Consider the following 24224-nt stretch of genomic DNA (forward strand, 5'->3'; position numbering starts at 1 on the left):
TCTGTCAGGCAGTCTGATCAGCAGTTAAAGCTGAGCTCTGAGGTGTTCAAGATACTCACAGAGGTCTGCATCTTTAACAATTTAACTGTAAGAATCCTTTAATGGGTGTACAGAAATGGCTATTTTAAAAGCTTAGTATCTTAGCCAAATTTTGGGTACAATTTTATGAGGAGTCCTAAAGTCAAATTCTTAAGCTGCAGGCAACTTGATGTCAAATCTGAAGTCATTGACACACAGCACAAGGATGTTTGAAAATTTCCAAGGAAAGGTCAAAGCAGTATATTCTCTTTTAGTCTCATTCAAGGATGTCCAGCATAGAAGGTTTGAGCTGAAAAAATAGATTTTAAAAAATTACAAGTAACTAAAATTAATATCTTGTAATGTGGAGGGCTTGGTTGTCAGTCCTGCTTCTAACTGCTTTATAGCATTTATAATAAAATCTAACAAATAGGAAAAAATAGGGGGAAAATGTTGAACAAATAGAAGTTGAGAAGGGGGCAGAAACAAGTCTTTGGACTTGTTTGCAGTATAGCAGAAGATTTCATGTTCAAGTAAGAGAGTATTTTATTATCTTTTCTTATTGTTGCAAATATATTTGTAATAAATTATCAAAACATTACAGGCTCTTCAGCTTTTCAAGTCCAAAACTCTAAGCAATTACACTTTAAGGTGCTTATCTGTTAGAAACCTTTGAAATTCTATGGCCGTTACTAGTGATGGAGATATGCCAAGAACGTTTAGGTGCTTTCCAGTTAATTTAACTGTTTTGTACAGACAGAAGTATAGTTTAAAAAATCCAGTGAAACAAAAAAACAACCAAAAACCCAAAACCAAACAAAAAAAACCCCGAACAAACAACCAAACAAAAAAACCCTACACTGTAGAAACTGGGTAAATTTTCAGATGATAATCTGGGCTTAGATCTGGACTCTTGTTACTACACTGCAAGTGCCATCTAAGTGAATTGATTTGAAGCTAATTCAGATACGTCTATATGAGGGGCATCCATAGAGCCATTGCAGCATAGACATACATTCAATCCAAATTGTTTTGTCAGGTCTTTTAAACTGGTAGAGGATATATCTCTAAATTAGCAAGAATTCACCATTTCAGTATTATTCAGATGTAAAATAAGAATGGTTCAAATTTTACGTTTACAAAAATTATTAAAAGTTTACTTTAAGTCCACTAACTTTCTATGTAGTGATACAATTCTTGGGATGCCTGATGTCAACATCTCAGTCTAACCTCTGTTTGCTCTTTCTAGGTCTGCAGCCATATACTAATTACAGTTTCATGCTTACTGCATGCACATCTGTTGGGTGTGCTTCTAGCCAACCACTTTCAGGTCAAACTTTACAAGCTGCTCCTCATGGTAAGGGAAAAATACATCCTTATAGAACTGCAAAGAGATGGTCATATGGGCTTGTATTTTCTGATGGTTTAACAAGGTGCAAAACTCCACTATCATCCATCAAGCTATCATATATAAACTTACACAAGAAAAACCATCTCTCCTGGAGTATTTGTATCTTACTTTTTATACTGACTGTCTGGCACTGCATTTCTACTTTCTTTTTGTGACAATTTTCCCAAGTTCATCTTTAAGTCAGTGAGTTTAGACTTAGCAGATGTGTATTTTTTAAAGCACAAATGAATATGCAGAGACAACTGGGCTTATAAAGGCTGCAGCCTTCGGCCTTGTCCTCCATTAATCTGTACCCTGTCTAGTTGGTTGCATTTTATTCAGGATAAATAAAGAAAGTGTGTTAAATTCTGTCATTCTCTCTGGCAATGTTTTATGCTTTCATTACATTGCTGAAAGCAACAGCACAAACTGTGGGAAAAGAAAAAAAAAAACCTTTATAGTTGTGTCACAAAATTAAAGTAGTGTAATCGTGGTGTTAATAGGGGTATGGCCAAAACCTCATCATATCACAGTCAGCTCAACGGAAGTGGAAATCTACTGGAGTGAACCTAAGAAACCCAATGGACTCATTACTCAGTATCGATTATTTCGTGATGGAGAACAGATTTTCCTGGGTGGCAGTACAGACCTGAATTTCACAGATGTTAACCTGCAGCCTAACAGTAGGTAAGGCATGTTAAAAATCCCTGGTAATATGTGAAAGCTGTCTATAGTATGTGTATATGTGTTTGTGAAACGTACAAAATGTAAGTTACTCTTTTAATAAAAGAAAAATGTCTTACAATATTACTTAATTACTGAAAAATTGGTAGAGCACTTTTAGGAGGCTTCCAAATATTGGAAAGCCTTTATCAAAGGACTTCTCTTTTTTTTACTTTTTTGAGAATAGGCCATTCTGATTCAAAGAGGGGGAACTTTTTTTTTTTCCTTCCCCCTTGGCTTGTTGTTGTTGGCTCATTGGTTGTTCGGGGGTTTTTTTTCCCCTCATGGAATATACTTAGAAAAATTTAAGTCTTTATATGGCAGACAGCACTGCACATGGTTTATAATGTTTCTGTGCATATTGAACATACTGGCTGAAAAGTAGCAGCTACTGATATTTTTATAGAGGCCATTCTGAAATTGGTTTTGACACTTTCTGAGTCAATGTGAATTCTAGTATTAAAATTATTATTATGATAAGTAAAGAGTTACTTCTCTCACATTAAGAAAACTTAAAGGTGAAAATCTTCACTAATGCAGTGTTTGTAATACCCTTTGTATAGTCTATTCACTTTAAATTGGTGGAAATGGAAATGTTCTATTACTGATATGCCTAAAGCTTCTAACCATAGTGTCTACTGATCTTTTTGTGTTTGCGCAGATATGTTTACCAGCTGGAAGCCAGCACTTGGGGCGGCAGCAACACTAGTGATAAATATGTTATACAAACACCAGTAGGAACACCAGAGAAAATTCATGTCCCATATAATGTCACAGTAATTGATGCATATTCTATATTTCTAGCTTGGGATGTGCCAGGTAAAAATGTATTTCTATGTAGTACTTCGTAGCAAAACGAAAGGATGGAAAAATTAGTATATTCAGGCAGGCAGTTGAATCATTCTGATATTTGTATTCTTCATATTTGGTTTTAGTGTTTGTGCGATTTAAATAACCAGTATCTAAAGCTGCTGTTTCCTAGAGACATATTATTTTAATAATATTGACCTATATACTTGACATGGGTATTGTGAGGATTAGCTGATCAAAAATCCGTATGTTAATTTGATCTTGTAAACTATCATTGAGTGCAAGTATTATGGAAAAAAACCCAATCACACTGAAAATAAGTTTTCCCTTCTGTTCAGACTAACCTGCCTTATCGACAGGGAAACCTGCCAGCCTTTTGGGTTGATGATGTCTTGATAGCTATCCTGGCAATTACAATGTCCTGTTGTCCTGCATGTATACAATGTTGAACTCCTTTAACAAAAGATGTAAGAGTGTGACACACAGATCCTGTGCTAGCTTTGACCTGATTGAGTAAATTTCATTCGCCAGAGCACCATAGTGTTATATGGACATGTTACCTTGCAGGAGGGTAGGTCAGCAAAGGCCTAGAAATATTTTTCCTCTTGTTATACTTCTCCTGAACATCACCAGGTTGCCTTGGCCTGCTACAGAGGTAGGCTAAGAAGGAATAATTGAATAATAGCATCTTTTTATATGAGAGAGAGACTGCGCTCTGTTTCATTAATATAGATTGTAACTTAAGTGATTGGTGTACTTTACTGATGTTATAAAGATGATATGGTGTAGTTATTGTGGCACAATGAGAGCACTGTACATGAACAATTTTCTGTCTAGTGTAGTTCATCTCCAGCCAAGGTGTTTGCCAGTTTCTAGGTATTGTTTTTTTCAGTTAAAATAAGGTCAATTTTTTTACAAACTTCAGATGTTTGCGTATTGCAATAACAGCAATATGTGTTTTATCAATGAACTCAGGGAATTTTTTGATGTCTCCTCTTCCTAATTATTTAGAATGTTCTTTCCTTGCATAGCAGTCACAGTAGAGTCAATCGGCATTAAAAATAAAGTCACCTAGAAAAAGTATTTTGCCTTCAAGGCTGGGATCGCAAGTACTGTGGCAGTGCTTAGCAGCGTTCACCCTACCCATTTAAGCAATGATTAATAAATCTATAATACCCTGAGCTGTCAATCTTTTAGTTTTCAGAAGCACAAAATCCATTATAGAAATGCTATAATATATGAAAAAGATTAAAATCTTAAATTAAACTTTTCCCCCTACTGCCTGAAAGGATTTAGAACCCAGCAGAAGGCAGGTGAATTCGAATGGCATATAATCTACAGTTGGTTTTATTAGAAAGTGACTCATGCTATGTTATAGTTTTTATAATAAATATAATTTAAGGTACAAAATATTCAGCAACATTACAAATAGATTTAAACCACAAGAATATACTGGAATAGTGTAGGCTTGTGAAGAGTTTCCCAGAAAAGCTCGTCCTTGTTGTTCTAGACCTTTTCTTTTCCAGCTGCTCAAATTCCTGTTACTTGCAGTAGGTTACAAGCCTGCAAGGAGAATCAAGTTCTGTGTAGTACATTTGGTTATGTTGCAGTTAAGATTGTGCATACAAAGGTTCATGTATTCCTGAAACCACACGATCAGAGGGATGAGGAGGAGGCTGGGCATTATGGCTCTGTAGAGGATGCAGGGTTGATGTATTCACATGGCTGTAGGAATCATTCTCCTCAGTCAGGGGAAGGCACATGTCCTTCTTCCTGGGTACTGGGATGCACCTTGAACACTCATCTCACTTTCGTGCGTATGTGGTGACTCAGTCACTTCCTCTCTGCCTTCTCGTTGTGGGGACAATTATTTAAGTTTTTAAGTATGAATAAGGGATTGTTTTTCATACTGTGTCCCTGTTAGGTAGGCAGGAAAGCAAAACTTGCTGTTCCTTTTATTATAGCACCTCAGGGCCACTAGCTGATCTTACAGGAATGGGGAGTACTAACAGCAGAGAAATGTTACTAAATGCTACTAATGCTACTAAAAGAAACGCTGCATGCAGAAGCATAGGTATATGCAGAAGCTAGGAAATTAATTCTTGACCCCTTCATAATCCTGCTTCATGCTTATTCTGAGACCTTTGTGCTCGTCGTGGTTTTTTCCCAAGAGGAAGACTGTGGGGGATGCAGGTGGAGGTTTGTTTTGGGGGTTCTGATCTTCTGGAATGGCATACATCCAATTAACAGGTCCTATGCATGCAGATGCGAGCTTGGTAGGATTAGCCTGAAGAGTCTACAACTTTTTATCCTTATTTATGTCACTGTGCATGGAGTAACTTTTTTTTTTTTCTGATCTATTTTTTTTCTGTGTATAAATCCTTGTTTCACAATAGGCTATATTGAGATAATAGAGGTTTCTTTTATAAACCCAGAATGCAGCGTTTGTTATAAGGATTGTCAGGCTTGGCAGTCACTCTTGGACGAGACAGTTGTTTTAATTGGTATAGTGTCCATGAAAAAAAGTGCTTTTTATTAACCAAATTTTGATGAGAGGGTAGTTGGTCATAGTGTCTTCTTGTCTGTGGATATCGGGGATGCTTTGGCATTCTATCTTATCGGCTGTAATAAATTTGGGTCAAATAATCACCCTCAGGATTAATTAAGACATCATATTACACAGACCTTCCTTTTGGATGGCTTTAATTTTAATGTTTCAACATCTGTAATGTGTCTAAATCTTATGACTTTATAGATATGTAGCATTTCAAAACTCCTGACTTGGCTAAATAGCAATGTGGCCGAGTAGTGGTTAAAGTGATGGATTCAGAAAAAATATTTGACACACCTCAGTCACTATGGAAAATAGGACTTTATTTTCTGAAATAGGTATCCCATTATCTTGTGTTGTATTGCCTCAGTGCACAGACCTCAAAGGTACGGTACATTTCACTGATACGGTACAGAAGGATATGTTACAATTATTGTGGAACAACTATTAGTGCCATGGATAGCAGCAGAAAAGCTGAATGGAAAAAAACCCCACCACATAATTCTCCCAAGGCATATCCATAAATGTTATTGATAGGTAGGCAGGTAGCCATCATGCATTTCAACTCATTGACAACCCCACTGGTCCTCACTGGGGCCCTGATTCTTCTAGATATCTTCAGTTGCTGCTGGTGATACCATGAAAGCTGAACATACTCAAAAGAGGATCCTGTCCTCTGCTGCTGGGTTACTTGCTTCATATGTTAATGATCATCTGGATTAAAATGTCTTCTTTCATCATGTTGTAACAGTCTACTTCATCCACCTCTGGGTTTGCTTAGCAATTAGAATGAAAGATGTGTAACATGTCTGGATTCCTACTTTATTCTTCTTGAGATCAAATTTGGTATTTGAATGACATTTATTTGTCTCCTAGCTTTGTCTCTTAGCTTCCCCAGCTAACCTGGTTTCTCCTTTATTAGTGGCCTAACAAATTGTTCTGACTTTTGCTAAGCCAATGTTACATTTCCTCATTTTTGTTTTCTCATGTAAATTATTGTTTGCTCCACATCACTGTAGGACAAGCTTTTCAAGCTCAGTGTCCAAAGTTCTGCATCTTGAAAGCAGGCAGCATCTCCAGCTGTTAGTGTCTTCAGAGTCTTGTTGGGAATACTTGATGCAACCAGAATGAGATATATGGATATTTGAAGCTTAATGTAAATACTTAATCTCAGGAAGCCAAATAGATTGTTTTATTTTGTGAAGTTAAATATTAAAATACAACTTTACTCTTACTTGTTTTTAAATACAAGATGTGACACTCTAATTTTGTTTACTATAAGTGAAACAGTTCAAGTATTTTGCTTTAATTGTGATTGGGTTTTACATCATATTAAACAATTTTTCAGCAACTGACTTCAAACAGATTTTTGGCGACCAGTCTGTAAAACAGACTGTAGCTTTTTTCCCCCCAATTCTAAGCATGTTGTGCTGCAAATTCTATTTTTGACCTACCCTAGTTTTGAAGTACACAGAGCCGTCAACCCTAATTTGCAGAGTTTTGCACAGAATTGTCCATTAAATGTTATCCAAATATCCCCACAAAAAAACAAGGTTCAGTTTGATTGACTTGTCCCATTGCAAAATGTGCACCTGCTGTGAAATGAAGTCGCAGAGAAAAAAAGTGGAATAATTTAACTTTTTTATTTGTAAAGATAATCAGGGTTTTTCTGATTACATCTTAACTTCATAAATGTTAAATAACCTATCAGCATCTAGTTGTTGTAAATTATGAAAAAGAGTATTGCTGGGAATATTAACCAACTAAATCCTTGTTCTTTAGTGAACATGAAAATGTGTTATGGCAGGTTGTCATTGTGCTCATGGTAACTTTGACACCAAATAACAAAACTGCCATTTACACTTAGGGTAAATTGGTTCACTTGTGCTTTTACGGTTCCTTTTATTCTGACATAAATTTATGAACTCTGGAACTAACCAAGTCGTGTGGTTTCCCAGCTGACTGTAACAAATATGCCCATTTTGTTTCCTTCAGTCATCAGAGCACAGAAGGTAGTAGTTTCAGACTGGGTGCAGATGCTGAAGGCTCTTCTGGAAGAAAGGGGTTTTTTACAAGTTTCTGTGTTGTATGAGTATATATTTTTTATTTTTCAGATTATAAAGCGGACCTTTGATCTTAGCATTCAATAAATTTCATCAAATTGTAGAAGGATTTCCATTGGATATTGGAATTTTTCAGGATGTTTACTTGGTTTTATTTACAATTTCATGTTCACTTGAGATTATTTTTTCTCCTGAGCATATTTATTATTGGTACCATTCCCAATATATTGCAACATTTAGCAGAATTTTAAGATTTTAGGTTTTCATTGTTTGGGGTTTTTTAGCATTTCTGCTGAGATATGGACTGAATGTTGGACATGGATAGGTCAATTATTTTGAAATGTGTCCTTTGCTGCATATTGATGGCTGGATTCAGCTGTCCTTGTTTGTATTTAATCTTCCTTGGGAAATCAAGCATTCTGAATAGTTCCAATTCAAAGGTTTCTGGTGAATTTTGCCTAGAATATATGCACTGATCAGATGCACAAAAGTGAATTATGTGTCACTTTCATAAGGTGGTGGGTTTTTCTGGCTGAAATATCTGGTCTATTGTCAGGATTGGAGAAGAAGGGGACCTTAACTACGAGATTAAAAAAAGGTTTCTATTTGATATGCTGTCTACCATTTCAAGCTCTTACTTTCCGATCTTCTGTTGTATCCTTTACAGGCACTCCAATTATAGAAAAAAAGAAAAGAATAAAAAAGGTTACAGTTTAGCTGTAATAGTATACCTTTAATTACTGGTATAATTATACAATGCACACTGAAGTGCACTCTTCCGGATCATTTCATCTTCCATATATCACAGACAAAAAATAATTTTTTTTGTTGCAGAAACCACCTACTTCAAGATCACCTTTCAGAAGTTTACTCTGTAACATCCTGCATGACTTTAAAAGTTGTATTTCTATTATTCCATTCTTAATGATTAGGTCTTGGTGTTTTCCTTGAAACTTTTACACTGAAAAAGGAAAATTTTACAGTGGGATTTTTTGCACTTTCTGTCTCCTTCTCCCTTCACCTCTTCCAACAGCTAATATCAGCATCTTTTTTCTTCCTGTAAGCTGAGCAGTCGAATAAGATTGAAGTCATGCCTCCACTTCAGGGCTATTTTTTCAGCTTTTTAGTGTAATGGCATTTCCTTTGTCTAGCATCTAGTGAGGCAGCAGCATCTTATTTCTTTGGGATTTTCACGTCCTCTTTTTCTTCTGAGAATTGTAAAAACTTGGTATTTCAAAGATTTTTCTGATCTTCCAAAGTACATCTGTTGTTTATAGTACCACAGATAAACTTGAAATCTCTCTGATTTCTTGTAAACTTTTTTTTTTTTTCTGTTAATGTGCATATTCACATACATACTTAGCTAAAAAAATCCATCTAAAAGATGCACAACAGTGGAAAAAAATGCTCTTTGTAGCTTCAGGGTAATAGTATCAATGTAGATACTTTATCAGAAAAGGACCAAAACCACGATTAGGAGAAAGAATGGAGTTGTTTTCCAAAGTTAATAATGGAAAGATTCTCAAGATCTGGACAAGTCCCAGAACTGCTCATAGGAATCTGGTTCTTGGTGCAATCACAAAGACATCTCTGTGACATCTAAAGTAGGTGTTGTGTTGAAAGACAAATGTGCTCTTACCAATCAGATACGTCTTGACTCATTTCAGAAAGGTACCTTGTCTACTTTGTTCTTTTTTAAGACTGTGCCTTATGTAACTGTGGAATGAAGGAAACACACTTAACAAACATTCTTCTTTGATTATTCTCTTGGTTTCATGAAATTGCTGCTGTCTGCATAGAACAGTCTATAGTGGACAAAAAATAAAAAGCCTACAGCCCATTTCCTAATTACAAAACCAAACCAAAAAAAAAAACCCTTGAGAAGTCACGTGGGAGGAAACACAAGAAGATCCAGGAACCTCTGCTGATCATTCTGAGGGGATGGCATATGGTTTAGCTTCTTCTCGTGGAGAAACTGTTTTTTTCAGCTTCTCAACAGAACTGGAAAATTAGTAATTGACAGCATGGGAAGAGGAATAGATGGGGGAAATGTTTGAATTAAAACAAAATAGTAAAAATTGAGGTTTTTTTTTCTTCAACAAAAACTAAACAGTTTGGTTTTATATCAGTTGAAATGATATGTTTCTTGGTTCAAGCTAGTGTATTGTAGTTTACTGGTAAAGCAGGCTAAGAACCTACACTCAGCAACTGATGCTGGGCTAAAACCAGATCCTTTGCTGGATGGTGGCAATTAACTTTTTTGATCATATGACTCTATATTCAAACAGCAGTGCTTAGTAGCTGTCGCTCCTCCAAAATAAAAAAATAAAAGCTGCATGGTTCCCAGTCATAAGGTCGCTCTTCCCAGAAGTAGCAATTGCAACACAGGCATTGACTGAATTGAATTTTGATTTTTAACTAAGAACTGTAATGTCTGTCTTCTGGTTGTGATCTGTAGATGGATCTGTTTCAGTTTATATTTAAATGGTTGTAGTTTCCAAAAGAGGCTGTAGGTAAAACTTCCAGAGGGGGCTTACATTTAAAATTGCATATGATTAATGCCTCTTTGAAGTTGTCCTGCACTGTTGTTAGTATTTCAGATAATCACTGCTTCTTCTCTGTTTCACAACAGGGATATTCATTGTCAATGTGCCTTTGGAATACAACATCTTACTAAATGCAAGCAGTCCCACTCCACTGGTGAAGCCAGTAGGACGCGCACATTTTGCTTTTGTTGATGGCCTAGATCCCTACACCCTGTATGAGATAAGAATACAAGCATGCCAGAATGGTAAGATGATTTTGAAAGACTCACCTCTCTGACTGGAAGGGAATGGAGGTTTTGCAGAGAGATTCAACTCAGCAAAACAGATAGAATCTTATTCCTACACTGGAGTCAAATGTTTACCTAGTAAAAAGAAAGCCTAGCACTGAATGAAGCATTAAATATTTCTCCATGTTATATCATGAATATTTTAAATGGAGATTTAAAAATGTATTTTAGGTAATATGTGCCATTTTATTAAAAGCTCTTCACAAATAGCTTAACAATATTTGAAAATGTGCATACAGAACAAAATCAGTTCTGCAACTGTTCACCAACAAGAAGTGGTAATCATAAAGACAGGAGAGAAGAGCCCAAATATTACAAAATTCCTTGACTTCAATGGACATTTTCAAAATCCTATTGAAATAAGTCTTTCTAAAATGACACTTTGGAACCAATTGTCTCCTCACCTGCACTGGTGAAAATCAGGAGTGATTCATCAGTGGAGTTGTGGTAATTTAAATGAGTACTTAATAATGAAATGAGGTGAAATGAGGCACCATTTCATCAGGAACTTCTTTACTTGACTTTCATTTGCTTTTACTGTATTTTTTGTTGAGGAAGAAGCTCTCATCACTAAGCAAACTTCTGGTTTTGTAGGTGGGTGTGGAGTGGGTGGTCAAACGTATTCAAGAACTGCTGAAGCACCTCCTGGAGAATTCAGCCCACCTATTGTTAAAGCAATGGGATCTGCACTCATAGAAGTGAAATGGGCACCACCTAAGAAACCAAATGGCATCATTACTAACTACTTTATTTACAGGTAAATGCTTTTATCATCTCAGATTCTTAGTCTTATTGAATTGTTCATTTCTTTATTCCTGGATGTACTAGAAGGTAGAAAAAAATGTAGAAGTATATGGTAAAATATACATTGCCTTTGAAATGCTAAGGTGAAGTGCTGATCTATGGATGGACAAGTTGAGAATAAGAGCTGAGACAAGAATCATCTTCCTGATTGACAAATGACAAAAAGCAGGTTAAAATGTATTTTTAAAAATTCAAAGGGACAAACAAAAATTTGTACGTTAGATATTCTCACTGAGTTTACCCAGACCACTAGGTACATTCTTCAATCCTCTCTGATAGAGAGTTGAGAATTTGGAATGGAAGCAGGAGTAATTCACCATTTCTGAGATTTTTATAAGCAAGAAATGGTATCTACGTTCCTAACACAGATCAATTTTCCAAGATAAATTATGTTCCTGTTTGTAAGTAATCTGGAGTGTGATTACAGGGCATCTGTTTGTGTTCCTTCATGTTTGTATTCAGCTGCCCTGCCTAGGTGGTTGACTGACACATCCTCACTCCCTATGAGGAACTTCATAAGCTCTGTGTGAGGATTTTTCTATATAGGTAGTTCCGTTTAGGGAATTACCAAAGTAGCAGAGCACTGACATCTGCTGTGTCCATTGATCTTTTTTTAAAAACTTGATGAAGGGACCTTCTTGAATAGCTTGAGAAAGTCAGAGAATATAAAACTCAAGCCATGTATTGGATAAGAATTTAAACTATGACATTCCTGGTTTTCCCAAGTGTAAATATGTGTGGTAAAAACATGCTGGGCTGAACCTAGCCTCCCACAAAGAGTTTAGGACATTTTATTATATTAGAGCTGTGACTGAGAAGGCAGGGAATCAAATTACTTTTTGGAATCAGCAGTCATAATTAATATAAATTCACTTTTGCTTTAAGCACATTTGTAGTCTCTAAAAATTTCAGCTTTCTTGAAATATCCTTTTGTTTCCTTTTTTTAATTGTCTGATCAAAAAAACCCAAGTCCCTCCCCTGTATGAAGAGGAATAAAGTGTATGTTATAGCCCAAGACATGTCTTCACTCTGTTGGTTTTGTAAATAAAGCTGATGATTACCGCTGCTATTCCATGGCAACCATAGAAAGGGAAAACAGGAAATATAATGCAGAAAGCCTGCTTCAGTGAAAAATACTGTAAATTGAATTTGACAGCATTTGATGGCATTTGATTATTCTAGTCACAGCCAAACAATGATATAAAGAGTAATATGAAACAGAATGTGTTACTGCCTAGCAGACTCAAAAGCAATAAACCTTCCTCCAATGTGACACAATCACTTCACAATCATAATTGTAGCCTGTTTGATACCTCTGAGTACAGCAGAAGGGCACTGACTGACATAGATACATTTTGTTTTTTATTTAAAGTGAAATGAAAATGGCGCACTGGGGCTCCAGATACAATCGTTATATTCACCTACATAGGCATGAATCACTTGGCAGTTATTTCAGCTGAAGTTTAAATGTGCTTAGACAACAACAATATCAAATCTTTCTCAGATAGCTGCAAAAAAATCAGAAATGGGATGTAAGCACATAGTTCTTTTTCATTTTGTAGCCACACATAACCTTACATTGTTATAGCAGCAGCAAGACTGCAGTATTTCTATGGGAGGTTATGGCATGTAATTTCTTCTTCATCATGTGCCTCTTCCTTACTGCATCACCACCAAAATAAATTCATTTAACTCAAAACCTGGAATGCTTGGGGAGCTAGTGTGTGTGCAGGTCTTTGCATTAAAATGGCAGGACTTGTGCTTTCCTCTAGAATCATAAAAGCACTTGCAAGTTTGCAGCCATTTTGTTAGAAACCAAAAAATTAAAATGTTAGTTTATGATAAAAGAGATGGTGACATTTTATTTTTGATTCATGTAACTGTTTTAAACACAGATCTGAGGCTTTAAAACTTTTGTAGCAAGGACCACAACTTAGAAGAGGTTGTGAATGAGAAAAGATCTGGTTCATGAGACAATCACACAATCTACTTCTCTTCCCATTCATCATTACATAACATCCCTGTGACAACCACAGAAATCGCTAGTCTGGAAAAATAATATTATGGAAATAGGTGATGTATTTCTTGCTGTATTTTAATAAGATGTAGGTCACATCAGCTAATGGAACTGCTCTCTGCCGACCACCAGCATGCACTGTGTAGGATGCACATGAGATGACTCTTAAAGAAATATTGCCTGTAAAATTAGAAGTATTTTGGTTCATGTCTTGCTTAAGGGAGTGTCTGAATTTCTGTCCAAGTGTCTACATCATGTTCAGTAAGATTGTATTATTTAATATACATATGCGAGATTGTAGTGTAGCTCTCATTAGCTGAACAATCCTGATGGTAAAAATGTAGCTGAAAAATCAACAGGCAATTTAAGACAGAGGACATGTCTCAGTGACTGTTGACTGTTGTGACAGAGGACATGTCTCAGTAGCTATTGTGACTTGCAGTGTAGAGGCTTCTAGACTGACTCTTTATGATTAATTCATTTCTTACCCTTATACCCTTAACCATGAGCTGCACCAAAGACAGTTTCCAAGGCACATATATTAGTGGATGGTTTAATATAAGAATCCTTATGGATGGATCTGTCATTGAGTGTAAGAACTCCTGAAGGGTTTTATTTATACCTGTGATTGATATAATACCTAATCTAAACTAGCATGTTACATGCAATAATCTCAAATTCCTTTTGTTTGCTTTTTGACATCAAAACTTGTAAAAAAAAAATAAAAAGAAGAGAAAAGAAAAACATACAATATACATTAGTATATATTTGTTGAATATACCATCCAAATGGTAAGTGAGGCTGCTTTGTTTAATTGAATGTGAAACTGTAGAGGGGCAGCATCGTTGATGTTGCATTATTCCCCCACATTTGACAGTTTGATTACCCAATCATTTGAATTTTACCCCAGGACTTCTCAGTGTTTCTAGAAATAACTCACTACCACTCTGGTAAGGAAAACAGCAGGCACTGCTAAAACATCTACTTTTGTTGCATGCTGAAAGGTAAACATGTGAAGAATAATTCCGGGTTGACCTGCAAGACCTCAGGGATTCCCTGGGTCTCCTTCCACATAAGAAAGCTGAGGGATGAGTGTTGCAGTTAGTGTTGCTGCAGTCCTCTGCATACAGCTCTATAGTTATCTGTCACAAAGAAGATTATATTCTCCTCTTTATGTCATCTGGTTCAGATTGGCAGTGGGGCAGGGAGAATTTGCCCTTATAAAAATAACTGTATCTGAGCATCTTTAAAATGAATGTAAGCAGCAAATCGGACTATGCAGATTAAGAGACAGCTTCCAGCTCTTGGAAATGTTATTCTCCTTTGCAGCTCATTGTACATAAGAAACACTTCCAGTTAAATGAGCAGTTGAATCTTAAATCTTAAGACGATTGAAATGATTACAGACTGTTCAACCACTTCTGTTCAAAGTTTATTCATACATGAAGATATTCTGGTTTTTAGCGCTACAGATGGAACCATTTACCTAACCATAAGTTTCATTCATTAAATATTCAGCAGTAATAAGATCTAAATACTTAACCAGACTACACTGTACAGCTTTGCTTGTGGATGAGCTTACAGTTGGTGGCATATTTTATCTTTCAGTGTGAAAAAAACTGTTTATCGCAGAGTTTTGAAAATTTATAAAACATGAATTTGTGTACTCATTTAAGTGCCATACTGCTTGGTCAGACAAGACATATTAAATGTGACTTTATTGCACTAAAATATACTCTCTTTTCACTTATCCGCAGAGATTTTTTAGGCATGTTTTTGAATACACAGAGAAAAGACTATATTTTTAGGTGCAGGAGGAAGACATAGTAGTGTTTCACCTTTCAGAATTATGTGTCTTGCATTAAGTCAGTGAACAGCATGTAAGGGAGAGCTCTGTGTAAGGCTTAATTTACCATTGCAATAGAGCATGGGGAAGCGTATTAAAAATAGCTGATGGAATTTTGGGGTCAATGGGTAATTTTGTACCCCAAATCTTCCAGACATTTTGTTGCAAGAGAGAGATTTGCTAGGGAATCTTTCCTGCCTGTTCTACCTGCCATTCTCCACCCAGTTCTGCCAACCAATTCTCAGTATCAAGACATCTTATCATTTGCCTATTTCAATACACTAGAGACATTGTACCTCAAAACTCTTCTCTTTATAAAATCACACTTTAACCCTTTTAAACTAAACAGTGTCCATATAGCCTGCTTATCTCAGAGTGCAGCAAAACTTTAGCTTCATATAGGAAAATAACGTATTCATGCATGCCTTATATATGCATATACACAAAGGATGAATAAACAGCTGTGTACACACATGCATTCATTATATTCTTCATATTTGCATGTAAATACCTGGGTATATATTATTACAAGCAGCTAAGATTATCAGTTTTAAAAAATTATTGCATTTTGTATTTTTAAAGTAATTCCTGGGTTGATCTAACAAAATAAAATCTGACAGAATTCTGTGAAATACAGATTTTCTCTTGCCAAAGAAATGTTCTTCAGCTTCTGTGTGTGTAGTGATGATGACACCCAGTAGTCAGACAAACCAATTTTACTTCTGCAAATTTGCCCTACTTGCAATAAAAGTGGCAGATAATGTAATTTGTTTTTTGTTGTTGGCATGGAGGGTGAAAGTACTTTTACGTTCTGCAAAGGCCAAGGTTCCTGTGAAGAGTAGGGGAAATACTTAAATTCATGTGCAGTACAGCACAACCGTCATTGAGATTTATCACAGTGTTTAAATGTAACCAACTTAATTTCACACAAACATTTTTATGCCAAGTGAAAGAATTGATTTGATAACTCTGTTTTGAAGATGAGTGCTTGCCTTAATATAACTGTTGTAAATTATATACTAGAAGAGGCCACATTAGAAAGGAGCTGAGGATCATCTGTAATCTTCTCTAATACTCAGAATATTACCAGGTCCAACACAAGCAGATCTGTAGTAGGAATGCTATATGTACATGTATATGTAAATATATATGTGTGTGCACATGTATGTATGCATACAGATATATATACATATGTACAAAAATAGAAACACATTGTGCCAAAAGCCTTTACAGTGAATCATATTTATATATCTTAAGTTTGCATTTTTAAACAAAAACAGCATTGGAAAAAATATGTCGCTTATTACAGAAAGCACTACCTGTGATATTTTAATGAGCTTTTGTGGTGGAGCTGCAAATTCTGCTAAGTTTCTGCACAAGGGATTACTTATTCCATTCACAAGAGCAAATGGGATATTTATTGTGGGCAAATCAGAATTTAAGAGTGCACAGCTTTGGTTTTGTGGGCATGATAGTGTATTTATCCCTTGTCCACTAGGTAACATTTTGCTCAAGTAAATTGGTCATAAGTTTTCCATAAATGAGGGATCCTGAGGTGAGTACCTCCATAAATAGTTTGATTTTCAGAATTGTTGAAAACTTGCACCCATACTGCAATTCAAGTCATTACTTAGCAACTACATATGGATTTAAAATTTCATGTTCTAAATTCTAAAAGTCTCATACCTGATGTGTTCTATCCTAAAAGGACAATATGCTATTGTATTACTACCCTGCTACTATGGACTGTGACAACACACTTGTTTGACATGCTTTGTAGTATTCTTCTAGATAAAGGAGAATAATTAAATGATTGCCTCAAAAATCTCTTCTTCACTACTCAGCACCTAACACAAGTTCAGGGAAATGCTTTTAAGATGCAAAGGTAGGTAGGCAGTTCCTTGTGTGTGTAATACATAGAAATAAATTCTGTACTTTTCTGAGGTACAGGTTGAGCCTAGAACTTCAGGAGCTACTACCATGGGACTGTTAAAGTTGTCTTCAATTTAAACACATTGCCTTTGATTTAATTTCAGGCGTCAAGTGGGCAGTCAAGAAGAGCTGCTTTTGTTCATCTGGACTGAAGGAGCTTTGGAATTTATTGATGCGTCTGATGCTCTACAGCCTTTCACTCTCTACGAATATCGTGCCAGAGCTCAAAATGCTGTGGGGTCAGTGGACAGCCTGTGGGCTTCAACCCAAACTCTGGAGGCTTCTCCATGGGGCATGGGAGCCCCTTGGGCACAAGCAACAAGTGCATACTCAGTAAGGTTGAACTGGACCCAGCCTGTCTCTCCCAATGGTGTTATATCTCTGTATCGAGTAGTCTATCAAGAAAAACGCAGTGATCCAACATTTAGCATCCCAGCTGTTACAGCACTAACCGTAATGGTAAGAACTGGACAACATAACCAGTTTTAAGTTGTTTTTACTCTGCTTTGATCTCTGTGGTATTTTAAAAATCTCATTTAACACTGATTGGAAAAGTGGGGTTTCCAATTGCCAGTAGTTTTGTTGGTTTAGATTTTGTGTTTGGCCCAATGCAGACTGAAAGATTTCGTGTTTATACCTAATTCCCAGTAAAGGCAAGTAGATTACTCGAAAGCATAGATGGATCATGTCTGGAGGAATTAAGCACACGCATCTAACTTTGTCAGCCTCACTCTGAAAAGACTGTCCTGAGCTTTTTGTCTCAGCCTCACTCTGAAAATACTGTCCTGAGCTTTTTGTCTGACTGTAGAAATAGTTTCACAGGATCTGCACAAAGAACAATAAAATCAGTCCTCCTTGTATATAAATCTAGTTTTGTAATTCAGTTGGAATCACAAAGTGAATGAATTCATTAGTAATTACATAGTTCATATATGCAATGAATTTGCATGATCCCCTCATAATTCATCAGTAATAAAAGCCGATCTACTTTTACTTTCATTATATGTACTTGTATTAGAATGTTACTTTGCACTGCTAACATGTCTTTCCCTTCAAGGGACTTTCCAAACATGAATGTTTGTAAATATTGCATCTCTATTCAGCATGTGGAGGGATAGACTCAGGAAAGGGCAGGTTGTTTTGCGAACTGACTAACAGTGTTATGTAAATCAGTGACAGAAGTGATTATGGTTTGTGCAGTTACCACTGCTCTTCCCACCTATATATTACATTCTAGTCTTTCTATAAAAAGAAAGCTTATAGATGAACTGAACTGCTGTATATTAGGATAGCTGCTATACTTAGCTGTCTCCTGAAAATAAGTTTTAGAAAATGTTTAAGGAGGTTGTAATAAGGTTGGGTTTCCTCAGCAGTGCCACCTCAGTTTCATAAACCTAGAATTTTCCCTAAATGATATCCATAGACCATGTTTGTATTGAATAACACCAGAAATCCTGCAAATTCTTAATTACCCCAATTATAAAGTATCTGTTTGACATTCAAGTAGGATCCTAAAGAGCTTTCTCTGGAATACCCAATAGTAACCTTTAAGTAACTCCATTCCTTAGACAAATCTTGACATGACAAGATGGGAGAAGTTTCTAGCTCAGTAGTCTTACATACTCTTGTGATCATATGGTTCCAAAGCAGTTTTGTGTCTAGCTTCCTGGAAGCCTAAACGGACTAAGTTTGTAAAACATCTTTTTTCTGAAAAAGAAAACAGGTCCTGAGCTGAATGATAGGAATACATACTTTTAGCTTCTGAAATAGTTGCATTCGCATTGTACAGTATGTTAGGTCTTAAAAAGTAGATTGGGATTTCGAAGTTATTGAACTTCAGCAGGATTTTGGTACTCAGCTCCCTTAACTTGTTTTTAAAAAAAATAATCACAATCATAATTGTGATGGGACACCTAAGATTTCAAAGCCAGCGAAATGACAGGGCTTCTCCTAGTAGTCTGCTTCAGCAGCATGCAATGTGTTGCTGAGCATAGGAATTGACCTGGCTGGTCATGCATTGCAATGTCTTCTAAGCATGCCAACAACAACAGAACATGTCCAAGATGGTTGTATTGTGGGTAATAAAACCTACCAAAATGGCCTTTTAAATAATGTTGCCACAGTGTGTTTCTTTAACAGCATCAGTTAAAAGCCTTTTAAATTAACAAGCTATTATTTACTGAATTAGTATTTTCCTGGCTCCAAAATCCTTTATTTTCCCCAAACACTATCCTGAATCAAAATGACATTCTGGCAGCATATGTATAGCTGTTCTACTAGTGTTGCAGCGAAGCTGACTTACATGTTTTTTCTACTGTCCTTTGTCGTGAACATTTATCAATTATTATTTTTGCTACTCTTTTTTATTTTTAAATATTATACTACCCTTTGGGGAGAAATCTTTCTGCACAGCTCTTCCATCAGTTGCACTCACTTTAAGCTGTTGCAACCACAATAACTCAATAGAGTTGTTGCTGATTTATACCAAGGAGCTGAGATCTGAATTCTACCTCTTCTGAATATAGCAGAAGAGCTAAAGCTTGAATCAAAGTTATTGACATAAAGTGCACGGAGTCCTGTTATCAAAAATATCTTCAGGAGGTCAGGTCAATTATCCCAGCAGGCAAAAACCTGGACACCAACTTTCAAAGTTATAACCCCTTGAAAATAGAATTTTAGCATGAAATTGTTGATATACCCTTAACTGGAGCTTTGTGAATGAGACGCTTTAATTAAAATGTAATTTTGTTGAAGGAACTAGCATTCCAATGATTAAACTTCTGCCCCTTTAAAATATAGCTTTCAGGGGTACTAGGCTAAATCATTTAATCTCCTAAAGCATCTCTATTGGAGCTCCCTCGTGGGATACGCCATTAGTCATTCTCTCACTCAAGCTTCCATGTTACAAGCAAGACTTAAAGTATTAAGCGAGCAATGAGTTCGGTCCTTTATTTAATCTGTTAGACTCCATTCTTATCCCATTAGATTATTCCAGAAAAAAAGCAGTGCTAGAATCACAGTAGCCGATCCCGCCCTTGCTCTTGTCGGTTGCTCCCTGGTTGCCTGCCACAGGACATAAAGCTTGACCAAAACCTAAAATAGAAATACAATCCTTGTGACACTGCAGGATGCAAATTAAGCTCTTGCTAATATCCCTGCAGACCTGTTCTAATTTGACAGCTCTGTTTCCATCCATTTCCAGAGCCAAATGGGAAGCACCTTGTGGGTTTTCAAACCATTTGACAGACTTATCCACTCTACCTTCCCAAAATGCGACTATGCACTCCCCAGTTAAGGTGCATTAATCTGTATTTGAATTAATGTGTCAGAGGTATGGCTGTCCGGTACCTTAAGGTTATCGCTGATCCCTTGAAATTTTATGCTGCAAAAACTCGTTTCTGAGAGCAAAAGCTGCTGCCACTCAAACAAAAGGAGGATCTCCCTGCAGCGTTAGAAGTGAGTGAAGTACACGTGAGCCATTTTGATGCTTCGCAGTTAAAGAGCAGTGTCACCCATTTCCCTAGCTTGTTTGGCCAGGAGTGTAGTGACAGATGTTAGGTGACAGCAAGTTAAACGGACATTCTGGTTTATTTGCAGAGCAAAGTCAAGTCAAGAATGGTTACAGCCAGTACAAGTGTCTACCACAACAGTGGTTCCCAGTTCATTTTAACCCTCTAAAGCAAGAATGATATTTAGTGTCTTATTGACAGCATTAACATGAGACAGATGTGCTTATAGGGGAATGGCTTGACAGTAAGATCTCATTTAGAGAAATCTGCATAAAGTGACTAGATTGTCAAAGCAAGCTTCTCACTCTTGTGAACTTAGGGCTTAAGCTTGCGAACATAAGACCCAGAGCTGATTTCGTTATAGAGCCAGTACCTGCCAAATGATATCAAAGCATCACAGCTCTTTAACTGTTGTATTCCAAATGTTGCTATGAGGTAAAACTGGGGATATGTTTGGACTTTTTCTTGGTAGAAGTTTTGTGGGTGTGTAATTCTGTTTCTCCCATGACAATTATATCAAGTGTTTGTTTACCATGAGCAGGAGAATTCAAAGCCAAGATGAGTAAAAAATGTAAGATTATGTAGCTGTTAGAATGTGCTTGGAGAAGGAAAAGCATCCAGAGATGAAGGTTATATAGAAAAATTCTGCCTGCTATGGGCAGTGACCCCCATTATTATTATCTAGAATCAAGGCCTCAGTGTGTCAAATCCACCTCAGCAGAGCATAACTAAAAGTACAATGTTTTTGTTACAGGATGCAAGAGATAGGTGTAAGCATTATAGGCCTTATTCCTAGGAAATCCTACACCTGTGCCTACCTAGAAGCACAGGTCTACTCACAATGTGTTTTGCAGTATGAGGCTCTCAGGCCAAATTTATCCTACAAGGCTTTTTTGGCATAGCTATGTCAGCTTGGGGTGTAAAAAATTAACACATCTCTTAGCTGATATCACTGCACCAGCAAAGCCTTTGGTTTTGATGCAGCTATGCTAACAGTTGAGAACACATGTTGGCTTACCTTACATTATTTGGGGACATGGTATATAACTACACTGGCCAAGCTCCTCTTGGCAGATGCTTCATCTGTGGTAGGGAAATCTGTAGACATATTGCAGAATAGCAATAATAATAGAGACTTAAACAGGAGGATGAGACTTTGGCTTGCACAACTTATGTTGTTATAACCAGACACTAATTTGTATGTCAAATATATAACTAGACTAAAAACAATAAATAAAGTCTACTTGCTGAAAAACTCCATATAAAATATATTATAACAGAAATAATTTTAAGTGGCCGGTACTGCCATATACACACGCCTCCTATGCAGGATTTAACAGGTATCTGGAATCTTGCATCCAGAGTTAGTTCCTTTCTATTCATCACATTCATAAATACTTAATACATCCATGTGTGATCCTTCATTTCTGTTTCCTCATATAGACCAGTGAACATTTGACAGCATTGGAGATGAGATACCACGTAGTTAGTAACTTCCTCGTACATAACATTATTCAGTAATGCAGTATGCAGGACTGTACATTACAGCTTCCTTATAGAAGAAGGAATGAAGATCGTAGCCACAAAAATGAGAAAAAATATGCCAGAGAGAGTGACCAGTGAAATTTTTTTATACATGCCTATTTCACATGCCTGGGAAATAGACTGCACCCTTAGAAAACAAGATGAGACTAAATGGAGGAATCCCTGCACATGCCGTAAATTCAGAAGATGCGTTACTTAGCAAAGAATGAAAGCTGTAAATGGCAGCGGAGGGCAAAAGTTAATTAGGCTACTGTGCTGCTGTTAGTGGGTGGAAAGTAGCCACAACAAGAAACAAGATGGCTGCTCAGCAGTGCCCTAATACAGCCAAAAGATCATATCCTTAGCTCTGCAAGGGCTTATGGGTTAGGGGGAAATCATACACAGATGACTAATTTTTTTATGGTTCACAGCCGATCAAAGTGAAATTCAGCAGCTGTTCAGGACAAGTGACCACTCTAACGGCTGTAATATAACCTGCTAAATAGAGAGGGAATTGCATGAGAGCAAGAGGTTAGCTGTGATTATCGGCAGGTGAGTGCTTTATTGAAGTTGAAAGACCATTAACATTGATGGAGTAATTATTTCAACTTGAAAGTAATTACCTTGATGGTTGATAACTTCTCCAGTGTTCCCAGATTTGATTGGACCAAACAATTGTGAACTCTTGAAGCCTAGAAAAATATTACAACAATACTGCAATGCTTAAATTACTGAAACCACTGTTAGAGTATTTTAATTATGCCTAACAAAGAAAAGATTTTAACTTACAACAACTGGTGACCTCTCATGTATAGAGACATTTGCTTTCTAATTCCAATGAAATGACCCACACCTACTATGTGTGTGCTGTATGTGATGGGTTTGCAAATGAATCATTTGATTTAAATGCAGTTTTTAAGATTCAAAGCCTCGTTAGCACAGTTTCAGGAAGGGCTTGTACTGGAATTGCTGTAATTGTTTTATTTGCCAGGAAAGCCCAATAATATAAAATGCTTCCTGTGTTTTAATCTCTAGACCTGTTAAGCTTACACAGGATGAATACAGGACAAGTGCTCCTTCACACTGAAGGCTGCTAAAAAAAAAAAGTGTATGAGGCAATCTGTGTCTCACAGATTCTGTTGTTTCCATGCTGCTGCAGAATATGCTGGATTTGGCACTACAGCTCTGTTTAAATAAGCATTTGGATTGGCACTACGATGCCCCTCCAGAAACTGATTAAGTGCTTCAGTAAGCCCCACCTATCAAGACAGACATGTAGAATTGCCTAATTAGAGCAGAAAGGATGAAATGGATTGTTGCACAACTTTGATGATTTTAAAGTACTGTGGTAATAGAACTGGATGAGAATGGTGAGAGAGAGAAAGAGAGAGGCTTCAGCTCTGCTACTTATACCATCCTTGCTGTAACCAAGGCCACTTCAGTGTCTCCTGAATGCTTTTGGCAGCCACAGAAACATAGCTTTAGACCCTGCTGGAACTCTGCCAAGAATGAAAGAATCCTTGCGAGGTAGGATGCGGGGTAGCAGGGAAAGGTTTATCTGGTGTCTGTGAGATCTTAATATGTTGTCAGGCAACTGGTGATTTGAATTAGTGAAGGTTACAGCAAAGGAGTTTATTTCATTACATTTTTTCTTGAATATTTTCTTCCTAATTTGGTGTGCAACATGAAGTTAACATAACTTTGCCCTTCGATAAATTTTTGGACCAGAAGTAAAAACACTGATAGGGTTGTGTCTGACCATGCCTAATCACACACTCTAGATTGACTAGTCCAGAGTGCCTGGATCAATAGGTAATTTTTTCTACAAATAAATTAGTTACCTATTTGGAAATATCTGGTGTATTTTATCCTTGGGTTTCTCCTTGTGCAAGATCCAGTTTTCACCCATTCCATAGGTCTGTTTTTGATGAGTGAAACACATGTAGAATTAGGTCTTCTGAGGGATATTTACAATCTCTGACTTCAGGCATCTAACCTAGTTAGGAACATGAATGTCCTCTATAGACTATGAAACCTACAGAACATCTAAGGCATGGACATTTACTGTCCTTGGCCTGCAACTGTTCACATGAGACTGCTTTCCTCTAGTGCATTTGTGTGCCACTGCTGGCATGTGTCAGTCAAAAGAAGGTGGTTGATTTTAAGCTGATTAATCAGCTGGTCTTTCCTAACCCACACAATGG

General features: G+C 36.7%; 1 protein-coding gene across 1 annotated transcript in view; it reads left to right on the top strand.

Annotated features, from left to right (window-relative positions):
- The window catches only part of USH2A (usherin), a 392565-nt gene that overhangs the window by 321305 nt on the left and 47036 nt on the right, over positions 1–24224 (top strand). Inside the window, exons 55-60 of the mRNA XM_075042640.1 lie at positions 1268–1375; positions 1912–2095; positions 2793–2950; positions 10188–10346; positions 10983–11145; positions 17092–17446. Of these exons, the coding sequence (XP_074898741.1) occupies positions 1268–1375; positions 1912–2095; positions 2793–2950; positions 10188–10346; positions 10983–11145; positions 17092–17446 (1127 nt within the window). The remainder of the gene's footprint in view (positions 1–1267; positions 1376–1911; positions 2096–2792; positions 2951–10187; positions 10347–10982; positions 11146–17091; positions 17447–24224) is intronic.

The sequence above is a fragment of the Buteo buteo genome, chromosome 12, assembly GCF_964188355.1.
Source record: "Buteo buteo chromosome 12, bButBut1.hap1.1, whole genome shotgun sequence".
Taxonomy (NCBI): Eukaryota; Metazoa; Chordata; class Aves; order Accipitriformes; family Accipitridae; genus Buteo; species Buteo buteo.